This window comes from Ornithorhynchus anatinus, chromosome 2 (assembly GCF_004115215.2).
Source record: "Ornithorhynchus anatinus isolate Pmale09 chromosome 2, mOrnAna1.pri.v4, whole genome shotgun sequence".
NCBI lineage: Eukaryota > Metazoa > Chordata > Mammalia > Monotremata > Ornithorhynchidae > Ornithorhynchus > Ornithorhynchus anatinus.
In genome coordinates this window covers 6,897,656-6,912,360 of record NC_041729.1, presented here as the reverse complement: position 1 = coordinate 6,912,360, position 14,705 = coordinate 6,897,656, and the positions used below count along the sequence as shown (strand labels likewise).

Genomic DNA, 14,705 nt, shown 5'->3' with positions numbered 1-14,705 from the left:
TCCAAGGGGGCGGAAATTCCTCGTCCTCTGATTGGACGGGACTCCAAGAGGCTGAGAATCCTCTCCTTCCGATTGGACGGGACTCCAAGGGGGCGGAGAATCCTCGTCCTCTGATTGGACGGGACTCCAAGAGGCCGAGAATCCTCGCCTTCTGATTGGAAGGGACTCCAAGAAGCTGAGAATCCTCGCCTTCTGACTGGGCTTAACTCCAGGGGGCGGAGAATCCTCGTCTCCCGATTGGCGGGCGCTCCGGGGGGCGGGGCCGGGCGGGGCGAGGAGAAGGGGGCGGAGGCCGTGCCGACTTCTCGCGAGAGTGGAGGGCGCCGTTTGGCGCGAAATTTCTCCCGGGAAGAAGGAGCCGCCGGCGCCGCCGAAGGGGGTGGCGGCGGGGGAGGTGGTGGCGGCGGCGGCGTCTCCCGCCGGGAGCCTCGTCCGTCAGTGGCCGCCATGGTGCTGCAGAACAGCGGCCGGCGGCGAGCGGACCCGGGGGGCGACGCCGAGACCAGTCGGTGAGAGAACCCACCCTGCTGCCCCGCCTCCCCTTTGACCCCCCCCCCCCCGAATAATTTTAAAAGGCTGGAATTCGTTAAGCGCCCAACGCAATTATCCTAACGGTGGGGTTGGTGAAGCGCTTACTAATAAGGCTGGGATCTGGTAAGCGCTGACTAGGTGCAGAGCACTGCTGCAAGGGTCATCGGGTTAATAGTAATAATAATAATAATGATGTTGGTATTTGTTAAGCGCTTACTCTGTGCCGAGCACCGTTCTAAGCGCTGGGGGAGACACAGGGGAATCAGGATGTCCCCCGTGGGGCTCCCAGTCTTCATCCCCATTTGACAGATGAGGGAACTGAGGCCCAGTGAAGTGACTTGCCCGAAGTCACACAGCTGACAAGTGGCCGAGCCGGGATTCGAACCCGTGACCTCTGACTCCAAAGCCCGTGCTCTTTCCACTGAGCCACGCTGCTTCTCATGTTGGTATTTGTTAAGCGCTTACTCTGTGCCGAGCACTGTTGTAAGCGCTGGGGGAGACACAGGGGAATCGGGTCGTCCCCCGTGGGGCTCCCAGTCTTCATCCCCATTTGACAGATGAGGGAACTGAGGCCCAGAGAAGTGAAGTGACTTGCCCGAAGTCACACAGCTGACAAGTGGCCGAGCCGGGATTCGAACCCGTGACCTCTGACTCCAAAGCCCGTGCTCTTTCCACTGAGCCACGATGACCTCCGACTCCTAAGCCCGGGCTCTTTCCACTGAGCCACGCTGCTGCTTAATTATTATCATATCATTCATTCAGTCGTATTTATTGAGCACTCCTGTGTGCCAAGCACTGTACTAAGCGCTTGGGAGAGTGCAATGTAACAATATAACAATAAACAGTCACATTCCCTGCCCACAAGGAGTTTCCATATGGTTGTCAGCACCCCTTGTCCCTCCCCACGATCCCGGCCGGCAGGCAGTTCAGATTCAACCTTGGCCAGGTTGCTTTTTGTGGTGTTTTCACGCTCACTCTGTGCTGGGTCTGATACAGGTCAGACACAATCCTTGTCCCGCCTGGGGCTCGGAGTCTGAGTAGGATTTAATCCCTATTTTAGGGTCCAAGAAACTGAGACACTTGACTTGCCCCGGGGTCACACAGCAAGCAGTTAGCAGAACCAGGATTAGAACCCTGTTCCTCTGACTACCAGACCCTTGTCCTTTCCAGTAGGCCCCGTTGCTGCCGCTTGTCTACACTACTGCTTTTCTTAACGACCCTCTCGTAGAGGACACGGGCATTGCCCTTTCCTATCGGGGAATGCGTCTAGCGACTCTTTTCCGCTGCATTCTCCCAAGCACACTTAGCCTAGTGCTTTCCACACGGTGAGTGCTCCATAAATAGAGAGGCAGCGTGGCTCAGTGGAAAGAACCCGGGCATGGGAGTCAGACGTCATGGGTTCGAATCCCGGCTCTGCCACTTGTCAGCCGGGTTGCCATTGTTCTTGTCTGTCCATCTCCCCCGATTAGACTGTAAGCCCGTCAAACGGCAGGGACTGTCTCTATCTGTTGCCGACTTGTTCATCCCAAGCGCTTAGTACAGTGCTCTGCACATAGTAAGCGCTCAATAAATACTATTGAATGAACTTCTCCGTGCCTCAGTTCCCTCATCTGGAAAATGGGGATGAACTGCGAGCCTCACGTTGGACGACCTGATTACCCTGTACCTACCCCAGCGGTTAGGACAGTGCTCTGCACATAGTAAGCGCTTAACAAATACCAACATTTTTATCAATACAATGAATTGATGGGCCAATCAATCCATGGAATATATTGAATTTTATGTCGAGGACTGTTCTGAAGGCTCGGGAGAGTACAGTGCAGTTGGTAGACAGGATCCTTGTTGTCGAGAAGTTTATAGTCTAAATGAGGGAAACAGACATTAAAGTCATTCATTCATTCAGTGGTATTTATTGAGCGCTTACTATGTGCCGAGCACTGGACTAAGCGCTTGGAATGGACAGGTCGGCAACAGATAGAGACGGTCCCTGCCCTTTGACGGGTTTACGGTCTAATCGGGTTGTTTGTAAGTCCTGAGGGGATGGGGAGGGAGGGTGGGAGAGTTCCTAAGTGCTAAGGACATGGGACTAAGTGCGTAGGAGAGGCAGAGGGGAGAGGAAAATTGAGTCGAGGGATGAAGGCTTAGCCCAGGAAGGCTTTCTGGAGGAGATGTGATTTCAGTAGGGCCTTGAAGATGGAGAGAGTGCTGGTCTGTCGACTACGTAGAGGGAGGGAGTGCACCAGCAAAGGGAGGTGATGGGGGTGAGGCCCCAGCGAGGGAAATTGAGCAGCTTCATATTAGAGGAGCAAAGTGTACAGGCTGAGTTGTAGCGGGAGAAGACCAAGGATAAATTGAGAAGCAGCGTGGTGGAGTGGATAGAACACAGACCCGGCGGTTAGAAAGTCATGGGTTCTAACCCTGGCTGCACCACTTGCCTGCTGTGTGACCTTGAGCGAGTCGCTTCCCTTCTCTGGGCCTCAGTTCCCTCATCTGGAAAATGGGGATTGAAACTGTGAGCCCCACGTGGGACGGGGACTGTGTCCGACCCAATTTGCTAGTATCCGCCCCACAGCTTAATACAGTGCCTGACACATAGTAAGCGCTTTACAAAGAGCATTATTTTATTTATTTTTATAAATAAGGGGGAGAGAGCTGATTGAGTTCTTTGATGTACAGAATGATTTTTTAGAGAAACGATCAGGCAGTAGAGAGAGGATTGGACAGGAGACGCTGGAGGCAGGGAGGTTGGTGAGGAGGCTGATGCAGTAGACAAGATGGCATATGACAAATGCTTGAACCAGTATGATAGGAGAAGGAATTTCTGGAGATGTCGTGGAGATGAAATGGACAAGATTTAGCAACTGACTGAATATGCGGGTTGAAGGAGAGGGATGAATTAGAAGCAGTGTGGCCTAGTGGATAGAGCATGGGCCTGGGAGTCAGAAAGACCTGGGTTCTAATTCTGGCTCCACCACTTGTCTGCTGAGTGACCTTGTGCAAGTCACTCAACTTCTCTGTACCTCAGTCACCTCATCTGTGAAATGGGGATCAATACGATGAGCCCCACGAGAGACATGGACTGCGTCCAGCCTGCCAATACTTACTAAAGTGGTGGGCACATAGTAATCACTTAACAGATGCCCTAAAAAAAAGAATAATTCCAAGAGTGCAAACTTGTGAGACAGGAAGGACAGTGGTGTTGTCTACAGCGGTGGGAAGGCCAGGGTGGGGAGAGAATTTTGGAGGGGAAACTATGGGTGCACAGACCAGAACGACTTTATGACAGAAGACGGGACGTTCTGCCCATGGAGTCGCTCTGGGTCGGAAAAGACTCGGCGACGTCTGAAGAAGACGAATGAGAAGTTCAGCTTTAGGCATCTTTAGTTTGAGGTGAGGATGGGATGACTAGCTACAGATGTTCTGAAGGCAGGAGAAAATGTGAGATTGCAGAGAGGAGGAGAAATCTGGAGATGTGGATTTGGGAGTCAGTCCTGTGGCCCATCCAGCCCAGCGTTTGGCCTCAGGAAGAACAGAAAGTTGGTTTCCATTTGGTCGATGGCTCTGGGCAATCAGTTGGTCAGTGAATCCATCAGTGGTATTTATTGAACGCTTGTTTTAGACAGAGACTGGTCTGTATCTCGAGAGTACGTAGCGCAGTGCTAAGGATTTAGGACGCAGGTTAAAAGTAGAGAGGATTCCTGTGCACAAGGAGTTCAAATTTACTACCGGAGACAAGGTAGACCAGCATCCAGCTGACATAAATGTGGACGGGTAGTCATCAAAATTACAAGAATCAAATGGGGGAAAGTTGAGCCATGGACTAGGGTTGGTCAAGTTGGAGAATAATAATAATGTTGGTATCTGTTAAGCGCTTACTATGTACAGAGCACTGTTCTAAGCACTGGGGTAGATAGAGGATAATCAGGTTGTCCCACGTGAGGCTCACAGTCTTAATCCCCATTTTACAAATGAGGTAACTGAGGCCCAGAGAAGTGAAGTGACTTGCCCACAGTCACTCAGCTGACAAGTGGCAGAGCCGGGATTTGAACCCATGACCTCTGACTCTCGAGCCCGGACTCCTTCCACCGAGCCACGCTGCTGGAAAGGGAGGGTTTTCCAAGCTGTGCTCCAATGTCGCCGTTAGGTCATGGTTTTGGAGGAGGGAGCAGAGACAGAATTGCTCCAAAATCACTGGGGGCGGAATTCTAGAATGCTTCAGAAAAGGGGGTGGAGGCATGCAAGTTCCTGTGCTTCCATCCGCCACTCTTCTAGTTGGTTTAGAATGGCTCTGTGTTTCAAGTTCCAAGCAGTTATTCTTTTAGTGCCTGTCTTGCCCACTTGATTTTAAACTCCTGGAGGACAGGGCTCAGAACTCTTAATTCTCTTGTAGTGGCCCAAGCACTTACTAAAGTGTTCTGCACACAAAGTGCTCAATAAATACTACTGACTGGTTGAACCAGCTGGAGAAGCAACATGGTGTAGTGGATAGAGCACGGGTCTGGGAGTAAGAAGGTCATGGATTCTAATGCCGGCTCAGCCATTTGTCTGCTGTGTGACCTTGGGCAAGTCACTTCATTCATTCAATAGTATTTATTGAGCGCTTACTATGTGCAGAGCACTGTACTAAGTGCTTGGAGTGTACAAATCGGTAACAGATAGAGACAGTCCCTGCCCTTTGACGGGCTCACAGTCTAACTGGGGGAGACAGACAGACAAGAACAATGGCGATAAATAGAATCAAGGGGAAGAACATCTCATTAAAACAATAGCAAATAAATAGAATCAAGGTGATGTACATCTCATTAACAAAATAAATAGGGTGAAGAATAATAATAATAATAATGTTGGTATTTGTTAAGCGCTTACTATGTGCCGAGCACTGTTCTAAGCGCTGGGGTAGACATAGGGGAATCAGGTTGTCCCACATGGGGCTCACAGTCTTAATTCCCATTTTACAGATGAGGGAACTGAGGCACAGAGAAGTTAAGTGACTCGCCCACAGTCACACAGCTGACAAGTGGCAGAGCTGGGATTCGAACTCATGAGCCCTGACTCCAAAGCCCGTGTTCTTTCCACTGAGCCACGCTGCTGTATATATAAGAAGATATATACAGTTGAGCGGACGAGTACAGTGCTGAGGGGATGGGACGGGAGAGGGGGAGGAGGAGAGGGAAAGGGAGGAAAAGAGGGCTTAGCGGCGGAGAGGTGAAGGGGGGTGTAGAGGGAGCAGAGGGAAGAGGGGAGCTCATTCTGGGAAGGCCTTTTGGAGGAGGTGAGCTTTAAGTAGGGTTTTGAAGAGGGGAAGAGAATGAGTTTGGCAGAGGTGAGCAGGGAGGGCCCAAGACCGTGGGAGGATGTGGCCCGGGGGTCGACGGCGGGATAGGCGAGAACGGGGGACGGTGAGGAGGTGGGCGGCAGAAGAGCGGAGCGGGCAATAGAAAGAGAGAAAGGAGGAGAGGTAGGAAGGGGCTGGGCCTCAGTGACCTCATCTGCAAAATGGGGAATAGAGAAGGGAGCCCCACGTGGGACGGGGACCGTGTCCACCTCGATTTGCTTGTATCCACCCCAGTGTTTAGTACTATGCCTTGCACACAGTAAGCACTTAACCAATACTATTATTATTATCCCTAAAACAGCCCACAAGATCTCTGACCCTCCAGACATTTCCTGGTATTCCAATAGGCCGGGCCGATCCTAGTTAGGGGCGGGGCTACGTCTCCTCGTCAATTAGCAAGCTGGAAAATGGAAGTTATGGACTGCATTTGAAAGTGATGGGGGAGAGCTGTTTAACAGTGGGGACTTGAAGGCTGGAATTTTTCTCCTGGACACAGGGATGATGGCTCCTCCCTCTCTGCCCTCAAGCGATTGGAGCGCAGTCAGTGGACAGACAAGATGGACACCAGGTTTGGGTTCGAGAGGATGAAAGAGCCCGGCGAGAAGACTGGCTGGCTGATCAACATGCACCCGGTAAGCTGCTCTGTTTCTCCGCGGGAAGTAGCGTGGAAAAAGCCCAGGCCAGGAAGCCAGAGGATCTGGGTTCTAATTCCAGCTCTGCCACTTGTCTGCTTTGCGACCTTGGGCAAGTCATTTCCCTTCTTCAGTCCTTCTCCCTCTTAGTTTGACTGTGAGCCCCATTTGGCACAGGGACTGTGTCCAACCAGATGATCCTGGTTCTACCCCAGCGCTCAGTACAGAACTTGTACAGAGTAAGCGCTTAACAAGTACCATTATAATTAACATTATTGCCTGGTCTTTAGCAAGTTACCCAGTTTGGATTCAGCTCCCCCTTTTGTGACTCAGTAGATTCCACCAGAATACAGGCAAAGAGAGTCTGCTGGGGTGGATGGGAAGTTTGAGGTAATTGTCCGTAAACCGGTGTTGCAGACCTAAAAGGAATGCTCTATTCCACATAGCACGGGCCTGGGAGTCAGAAGGTCATGGGTTCTAATCCCAGCTCTGCCATTTGTCTGCTGTGTGACCTTGGTGGTCACTTCACTTTTCTGGGCCTCAGTTACCTCATCTGTAAAATGGGAATTGGGACTCCAGACCCCAAGAGGGACAGAGACTGTGTCCAACCCGATTTGCTTGTATTCACCCCAGCACTTAGCACAGTGCCTGGCACATGGTAAGCGCTTAACAAACACCAGTGTTGTTATTACGTTCTTTACTTGGTTATATCATAGATGTGGAGAGGAACCATTCGAGGAGAGAGGGGAAAGCCATACCCAACTGGAGTTTTTAACAATTTTTAGAAACCAGATCCCCTCACACCCACTCAGTGCTTTCTCCTCACATCCTTAGGCCCTCAGGAGTTAGAGGCAAGGGACCAGAACCGGCCGCCGCTAGGATAGATGAGAATAGAAACTGTTCCGCCCGTTATTGCCACCGCTGGCTTCTCTGACATTCTGGCTTCCAGGGCTGCAGGGTTGCTCCTTGCTGGGGTCTTGCCAACTGGGACAGAAACATTTAAGCAGTTTCTCTCCTTGTCCGCTCCTACTAGCGCTCTGCTTCTCACTGGGCTTCCCAGAGTCCGGAGGGCCGGAAGTAATAATGCTGCTGCTGCTGTGCCTGTATCATAACCCCTGAGCCCCAAAAACTTCGAAGTGAGAAGCAGTGCGGCTCAGTGGAAAGAGCCCGGGCTTGGGAGTCAGAGGTCATGGGTTCAAATGCCGGCTCTGCCACTTGTCAGCTATGTGACTGTGGGCAAGTCACTTCACTGGGCCTCAGTTATCTCATCTGTAAAATGGGGATTAAGACTGTGAGCCTCACGTGGGACAACCTGATTACCTTGTTTTCCACCCCCAGTACTTAGAACAGTGCTCGGCCCATAGTAAGCACTTAACAAATACCAACATTATTAGATGAATTTGTACCCGTGCCTGGAAGCTTGTTTTAAACAGTGGGTTTGAGTCACTAAAGAAGGAGTCGTGGGGCAGTCAGAAAAAAGATGGAGAAAATCAGAGAGAGCAAGATTGGAGACTGGATAAATGGACCCAAAGGGGTAGGGGCCGGAGCTGGGCGCTAGCTTAGTTATTTTGGGTTCTGAGGGTGTAGCCCCTGTGACGCACGCTTGAAGGAGTGGGGAGTCTGTGACCTGTGCTGATTTGGGCCTTCTCTCTTCAGACGGAGGTTTTGGATGAGGATAAACGGTTGATTAGTTCAGTGGATTACTACTTCATCCAAGAGGACGGGAGCAGATTTAAGGTGAGATGTTGGCCCGAGGACTGTGCGGGGGGTGAGCGGCTTCCACTGGGAGGTAGATCCGTGCTCTGAGGGTGGGTTCAAATGGGGTGTCCTAGGTTGGTGCAAGTCACATGGCAGGCATGGGTCAATTCTTGGATGCCTAGTTCAATCGTATCTGAGCATTTACTGTGTGCCAAGCACTATACTAAACACTTGGGAAAGTACAATATAACAATAGACACATTCCCTGCCCGCAACAGGCTTACAGTCTAGAGGTGACATGACAAGTCCCTATATACCCATCATCTCCTACTCATCCTCAGAATTGGTCATTCATTCGTTCATTCAGTCGTATTTATTGAGTGCTTACTGTGTGCAGAGCACTGTAATAAGTACTGGGAAAGTACAATTCGGCAAGAGAAAGAGACAGTCCCTACCCAAAGGGCTCAGAATCTAGAAGTGGCGAGGCAGGCAACAAAATATACATCAGTGTAATTTACTTTAATGTCTGTGATCCACCATCCCTCTACCCCAAGACTGTAAGCTCCCTGTGGGCAGGGCACATGTCTGCCAATTCTCTTTTATTCTCCCAAGCGCTTAGTACTGTACTCTGCCCACCGTAAGCGTAAATACTTTTAGGTCTGTCTTCCCCATTAGAGTAGAAGCTAGTTGTGGGCAGGGAACGTGACGCTTGCTCGGTCTGGGCTTAGTTCAGTACATTGGCCCCACCGGGTGCTTAATAAATTCTTCCATGACTGTCCCTTCAGTGAAAGCTCTTTCTTAAGATTTATTGCCATTGTTCTTGTCTGTCCATCTCCCCCGATTAGACTGTAAGCCCGTCAAACGGCAGGGACTGTCTCTATCTGTTGCCGACTTGTTCATCCCAAGCGCTTAGTACAGTGCTCTGCACATAGTAAGCGCTCAATAAATACTACTGAATGAAAGATTCTCCACCCATCGTTGATGGAAAGCACCATGGTGCTTTCCTGGACTGTTGTGCAGATTCTTGTTTTTTGTCTGTTAGGGAAATCTGGGCCTTCCTGAGAACTCTGGTTTTTGTAGTCAATCAGTTGATCAATGATCAGTCAATCAATCGTATTTATTAAACACGTGGGAAAGTACAGTACAATAGAGGTGGTAGACATCCTTGATCAAAATCAGTGGCATTAATTGAGCATATACTTTGTGCAGATCACTGCCGTAAGGTCTTGGGAGAATAATAATAATAATAATGTTGGTATTTGTTAAGCGCTTACTATGTGCCGAGCACTGTTCTAAGCGCTGGGGTAGACACAGGGGAATCAGGTTGTCCCACGTGGGGCTCACAGTCTTAATCCCCATTTTACAGATGAGGGAACTGAGGCACCGAGAAGTTAAGTGACTTGCCCAAAGTCACACAGGTGGCAAGTGGCAGAGCCGGGGTTCGAACCCATGACCTCTGACTCCAAAGCCCGTGCTCTTTCCAGTGAGCCAGAATACAGTTCAACTGAGTTGGTAGATAGATTCCCAGCCCATGACGCGCTTATAGAGGAGACTGCTATTAATAAAAATCAATAAATTACAGATATAAGTGCTGTGGGGCTGAGGATGGAGTGACTATCAGGTGATTAAAGGGTACAGAGCCAAGTGAATAGGTGACGCAGAAGGGAGAGGGAGTCGGGGGAAAGAGGGCTTAATTGGGGAAGGCCTCTTGGAGGAGATGTGACCTTAAGACTTTGATTCATTCATTCATTAATAGTATTTATTGAGCGCTTACTATGTGCAGAGCACTGTACTAAGCCCTTGGAATGTACAATTCGGCAACAGATCGAGACAATCCCTGCCCAGTGACGGGCTCACAGTCTAATCGGGGGAGGCAGACGGACAAAAACAAGACAACATAATCACGATAAATAGAATCTTTGACGGTGGGGAGTGTGGTGATCTGGCAAATATGGAGGGAGAGGGAGCCCACAAGGAACATGCAGTCAGTCAATAAATGGTACAATTGGGAGAGTGCTTGCGAGAGTCTGATATAACAATAGACACATTCCCTGCCCACAGTGAGCCTCATTACAGTCTAGAGGAGCAGAGAATGGCAACTGCAAAGGTTTTTCCCCCAACTCTCACAATCACAGAGGAATGAGATGGTTTTTTGACTTCTTTTCCAGGCGGTGCTTCCCTACAAGCCGTATTTCTACATCGCCACCAAAAAAGTGAGTATGGGTTGCAGGCCTGACCCGGTGGGAGTTTGGCATCTAAAGAGAAATAGGTCTTTGAGCGGGCAGGTGGGAAATGCCACAAGGAAGAGAGAGCCATTTGGCATTTTTGCTCACGACAGGGTTGCGAGCGGGAAGTGTCGTCATTCCTCTCCAAGAAGTTTCAGGGGAAAATTGCTAAGCTGGAAACTGTTCCCAAAGAGGATCTGGATTTGGTATGTATTACTCAGCTCCTCCTCGGTTGCTCTGTAAGTTTACGGTTGCCCGTATATAATTTTCCTCCGTGTTCTGCCTGGGAGTCAGAAGGTCATGGGTTCTAACTCCAGGTCTGCCAACTTGTTGACTGTGTGACCTTGGGCAAGTGACTTCACCTCATTTACCTCATCTGTAAAATGGGGATTGAGATTGTGAGCCCCACATGTGACAGGAACTGTGTCAAACTCAATTTACTTGTATCCACCCCAGTGCTTAGTACAGTGCCTGGCACATAGTAAGCACTTAACAAATACCATTATTATTCAAAGGAGACCCTTCTAATGACAGAATTCACCTAGGAATGCATGAGTAGCTGAAAAAACCAAAGCTGGACTCACAGCCCCACTTAGTACAGTGCTCTGCACGAAGTAAATGCTCAATAAATACCATGGATTGATTGATTTTGAGCACAGAAGAAGGCTGTCTCTTGTTGCCCATTCACTGCTTGGGGCTGCTTGTTGAGGCTAAATCATACATTTGTGTTCTTAAATTTGTTTGCCTCTTCCTTTAGATTTTGAACTCCTCGAGGTCAGGGATTTTGTCTTAGCCTCTTCTGCAGGCTCCTTCAGCAATCAATCTATGGCATTTATGAAGCACGTAATACGGGGCTTCGAAAAATAAAGGGAGCTCAGTTACTACTGAGGTGAGAAGCAAATCGGCTGCTTAGAGGTTTGGGCTGTTTGGGTTCGGAGAAATAACTGGGAGACTGAATGCCATGTAATGCCTTCTAAAAGACACCTGGTGACTTAAAAGTCAGGGCATCGTCCAACTGAGATCAGTTGCTCCTTCACCATCGTCTACACAGTTTATGTATTTGGTGCTTATTTGGTGCAGCCTTCTTCCTGAATTGCACTATTGACGAGTCCTCTCTTACCCTATAGCAAAATCATTTGGTGGGGTTGAAGCGGAATTACATTAAGCTGTCCTTCAACACCGTGGATGACCTGGTGAAAGTGAGGAGAGAGATTTCTCCGGCCGTAAAGAAGAATCGAGAACGGGACCATGCCAGTGATGCCTATACCACTATGCTATCCAGGTAACTTCCGCTTCCTTTGGTAGTCAGAGGCCTCAATTGTATAGTCTTATCAATCAATCAATCAATCATATTTTTTGAGTGCTTACCCTGGGCGGAGCTCTGTACTGAGCGCTTGGGAGAGTATAGTAGAGTTGTCCTCCATCCTCAAGGAGCTTGCAGTCCAGCGAAGGAGTCAGACACGGGTAGGGGGAAGCTAGATGATTTCAGAATATGTGAATAAGTGCTCCAAGAAGGGAGAAATAAATGCCAAAGTGATAAGGCACATGGCCATGCTCAGATTCGCATAGCGGTGGGGTTGAGAGGTTAATCAGCAGGAAAACAGCAGAGCCAGTGCCCGGGATGCCTGGTAGAGTGTAAACTCATCTCTAGATTGTAAACTCGTTGTGGGCGGGGTCATGTCTACCAACTCTGTTGTGTTGCACCCTTCCCAAGCTCTTACTGGTAATGTTCTGTACCAGTAAGCGCTCCATAAATACACATATGTATGTATCTGTAATTTATTCATGCGTTCGTTCAATCGTATTTATTGAGTGCTTACTGTGTGCACAGCACTGTACTAAGTGCTTGGAAAGTACAATTTGGCAACAAATGGACTGTGAACCCCATGTGGGACAGAGACTGTCCAACTCGATTTGCTTGTGTCCACCGCAGTGCTTAGTACTGTGCCTGGCTCAAAGTAAGTGCTTTACAAATGCTTTCATTATTCTTAATAATAATAATAATGTTGGTATTTGTTAAGCGCTTACTATGTGCCGAGCACTGTTCTAAGCGCTGGGGTAGACACAGGGGAATCAGGATGTCCCACGTGGGGCTCACAGTCTTAATCCCCATTTTACAGATGAGAGAATTGAGGCACAGAGAAGTTAAGTGACTTGCCCACAGTCACACAGCTGACAAGTGGCAGAGCTGGGATTCCGAACTCATGAGCCCTGACTCCAAAGCCCGTGCTCTTTCCACTGAGCCACGCTGCTTATTCTTACTATTGTTGTAACCAGTGCGGGAGATTGGCAAATAGAGGCTTGGCACGGGACCTTGGAGGGGGAAAAGGAAAAGTGCCATGACTTCCAGCAGTTGGTTTCAAAAGGCAAAATCGATTTCGAGGGGCTTTCTTCAAGGGCCAGTTTCTCCTCAGGGATTTTCCCAGTAGAACAAGCAGTTCTGTGGGGAAAATCCCTGGGAATTAACTTTAAATTTAGAAACAAACTCTGCCTTTGCATCCACTATCAATCAATCAATCCGTCAGTTGTGTTTATTGAGCCTTTAGTGTGTGCAGAGCAGTGTACTAAGCGCTTGGGAGAGTACAACACGACAGTCACATTCTCTGTCCACAATGAGCTTACAGTCTGGAGGGGGTAGACAGGCATTCATATAAATAAATGAATTATGGATCCGTACATAAATTGCTATGGGGCTGAGGTGGGTGGTGAATAGAGCAGCGTGGCTTAGTGGAAAGAGCCCGGGCTTGGGAATCAGAGGTCGTGGGTTCTAATCCCGGCTCCACCACTTGTCAGCAGTGTGACTTTGGGCAAGTCACTTCATTTCTCTGCCTCAATTGCCTCATCTGTAAAATGGGGATTAATACTGTGAGCCCCACGTGGGACAACCTGATCACCTTGTATCTACCCCAGTGCTTAGAACAGTGCTTGGCACATAGTAAACGCTTAACAAATGCCATCATCATTATTATTATTATTATTATTATCATTAATAGAGGCTTTCCCTGACTAAGCCCTCTTTCCTTTTCTTCCACTCCCTTCTGCATAGCCCTGACTTGCTTCCTTTATTCATTCCCCCTCCCAGCCCACACCACTATGTCTGTATCTGTCATTTATATTGATGTCTGTCTCCCTCTCTAGACTGTAAGCTGGGAACGTGCCCACTTTGTTGTTGTACATTACTCTCCCAAGCGCTTAGTACAGTGCTCTGCACACAGTAAACGCTCAATAAATACGACGGACTGCCTGAAGTGGGGGAGTTCAGCCCTCTCTCCCATTTCCTACTGCAGCGCACTGATGGGGGGAAGCATGGCTACTGATGAAGAAGGGACCTCTAAGAAGATTTCTGACCAGATGGACAACATAGTGGACATGAGAGAGTATGATGTCCCCTACCACATCCGTCTGTCCATTGACCTGAAGATTCACGTGGTGAGTCCCAAGTGACAATCGGACCGTACTTGATAATAATAATAATAATACTGTTGGTATCTGTTAAGCACTTACTTTGTACCAAGCACTATTCTAAGCACTGAGGTAGCTACAAGGTAATCGGGTTGTTCCACTTGGGGCTTACAGTCTTCATCCCCATTTTACAGATGAGGTCACTGAGGCACAGAGAAGTTAAGTGACTTGCCTAAGGTCACACAGCTGACAAGTGGCAGAAGTGGGATTAGAACCCATGACCTCTGACTCCCAAGCCCGGGCTCTTTCCGCTGAGCCACGCTGCTTCTCGATGACTTGATGACTTCCTGCGAAGTGTTGCAGCTTCAAGGTTGATAGGGCAATGCTCTAAATAGCCAGGAGACGATATATTCAGTGATCATTATTTATGCTACTTTAAAAAGCCAATCGGAATACATGCAATAGCAGTGGTCAGCAATAGTAGAAATGATAAAAGAAAAAGAAAAATAATTTGGGTATAATAGTGAGAGGAAAAATCATGGAATCAATCAATGGTATTTTTTTATGGTATTTGCTAAGTGCTTACTATGTGCCAGGCACTGTGCCAGACAATTACTCTCCCTCTTTTCAAAGCCTTATTGAAAGCCCATCTCCTCCAAGAGGCCTTCCCTGAATAAACCCTTATTATTAGTAGTAGTATTACTGCTAGGGAGCACTGAGTTAGACGGTAAGCCCGTCATTGGGCAGGGATCGCCTCTATCTGTTGCCAAATTGTACATTCCAAGCACTTAGTACAATGCTCTGCACATAGTAAGCGCTCAATAAATACTATTGATTGAATGAATGAAGCCCTCCTTTCCTCTTTTCCCATTCTCTCTGCTG

At 48.8% G+C, this 14,705-nt stretch overlaps 1 protein-coding gene across 1 annotated transcript in view; it reads left to right on the top strand.

Moving 5' to 3' along the window:
* Positions 1-416: 416 nt before the first annotated feature.
* Positions 417-14,705, top strand: part of POLE (DNA polymerase epsilon, catalytic subunit) — a 63,122-nt gene continuing 48,833 nt past the window's right edge. The window contains exons 1-7 of the mRNA XM_029058394.2: positions 417-509; positions 6,363-6,498; positions 8,155-8,235; positions 10,365-10,409; positions 10,535-10,627; positions 11,549-11,703; positions 13,709-13,850. Coding sequence (XP_028914227.1) covers positions 448-509; positions 6,363-6,498; positions 8,155-8,235; positions 10,365-10,409; positions 10,535-10,627; positions 11,549-11,703; positions 13,709-13,850 — 714 coding nt within the window. The 5' untranslated portion in view covers positions 417-447. The remainder of the gene's footprint in view (positions 510-6,362; positions 6,499-8,154; positions 8,236-10,364; positions 10,410-10,534; positions 10,628-11,548; positions 11,704-13,708; positions 13,851-14,705) is intronic.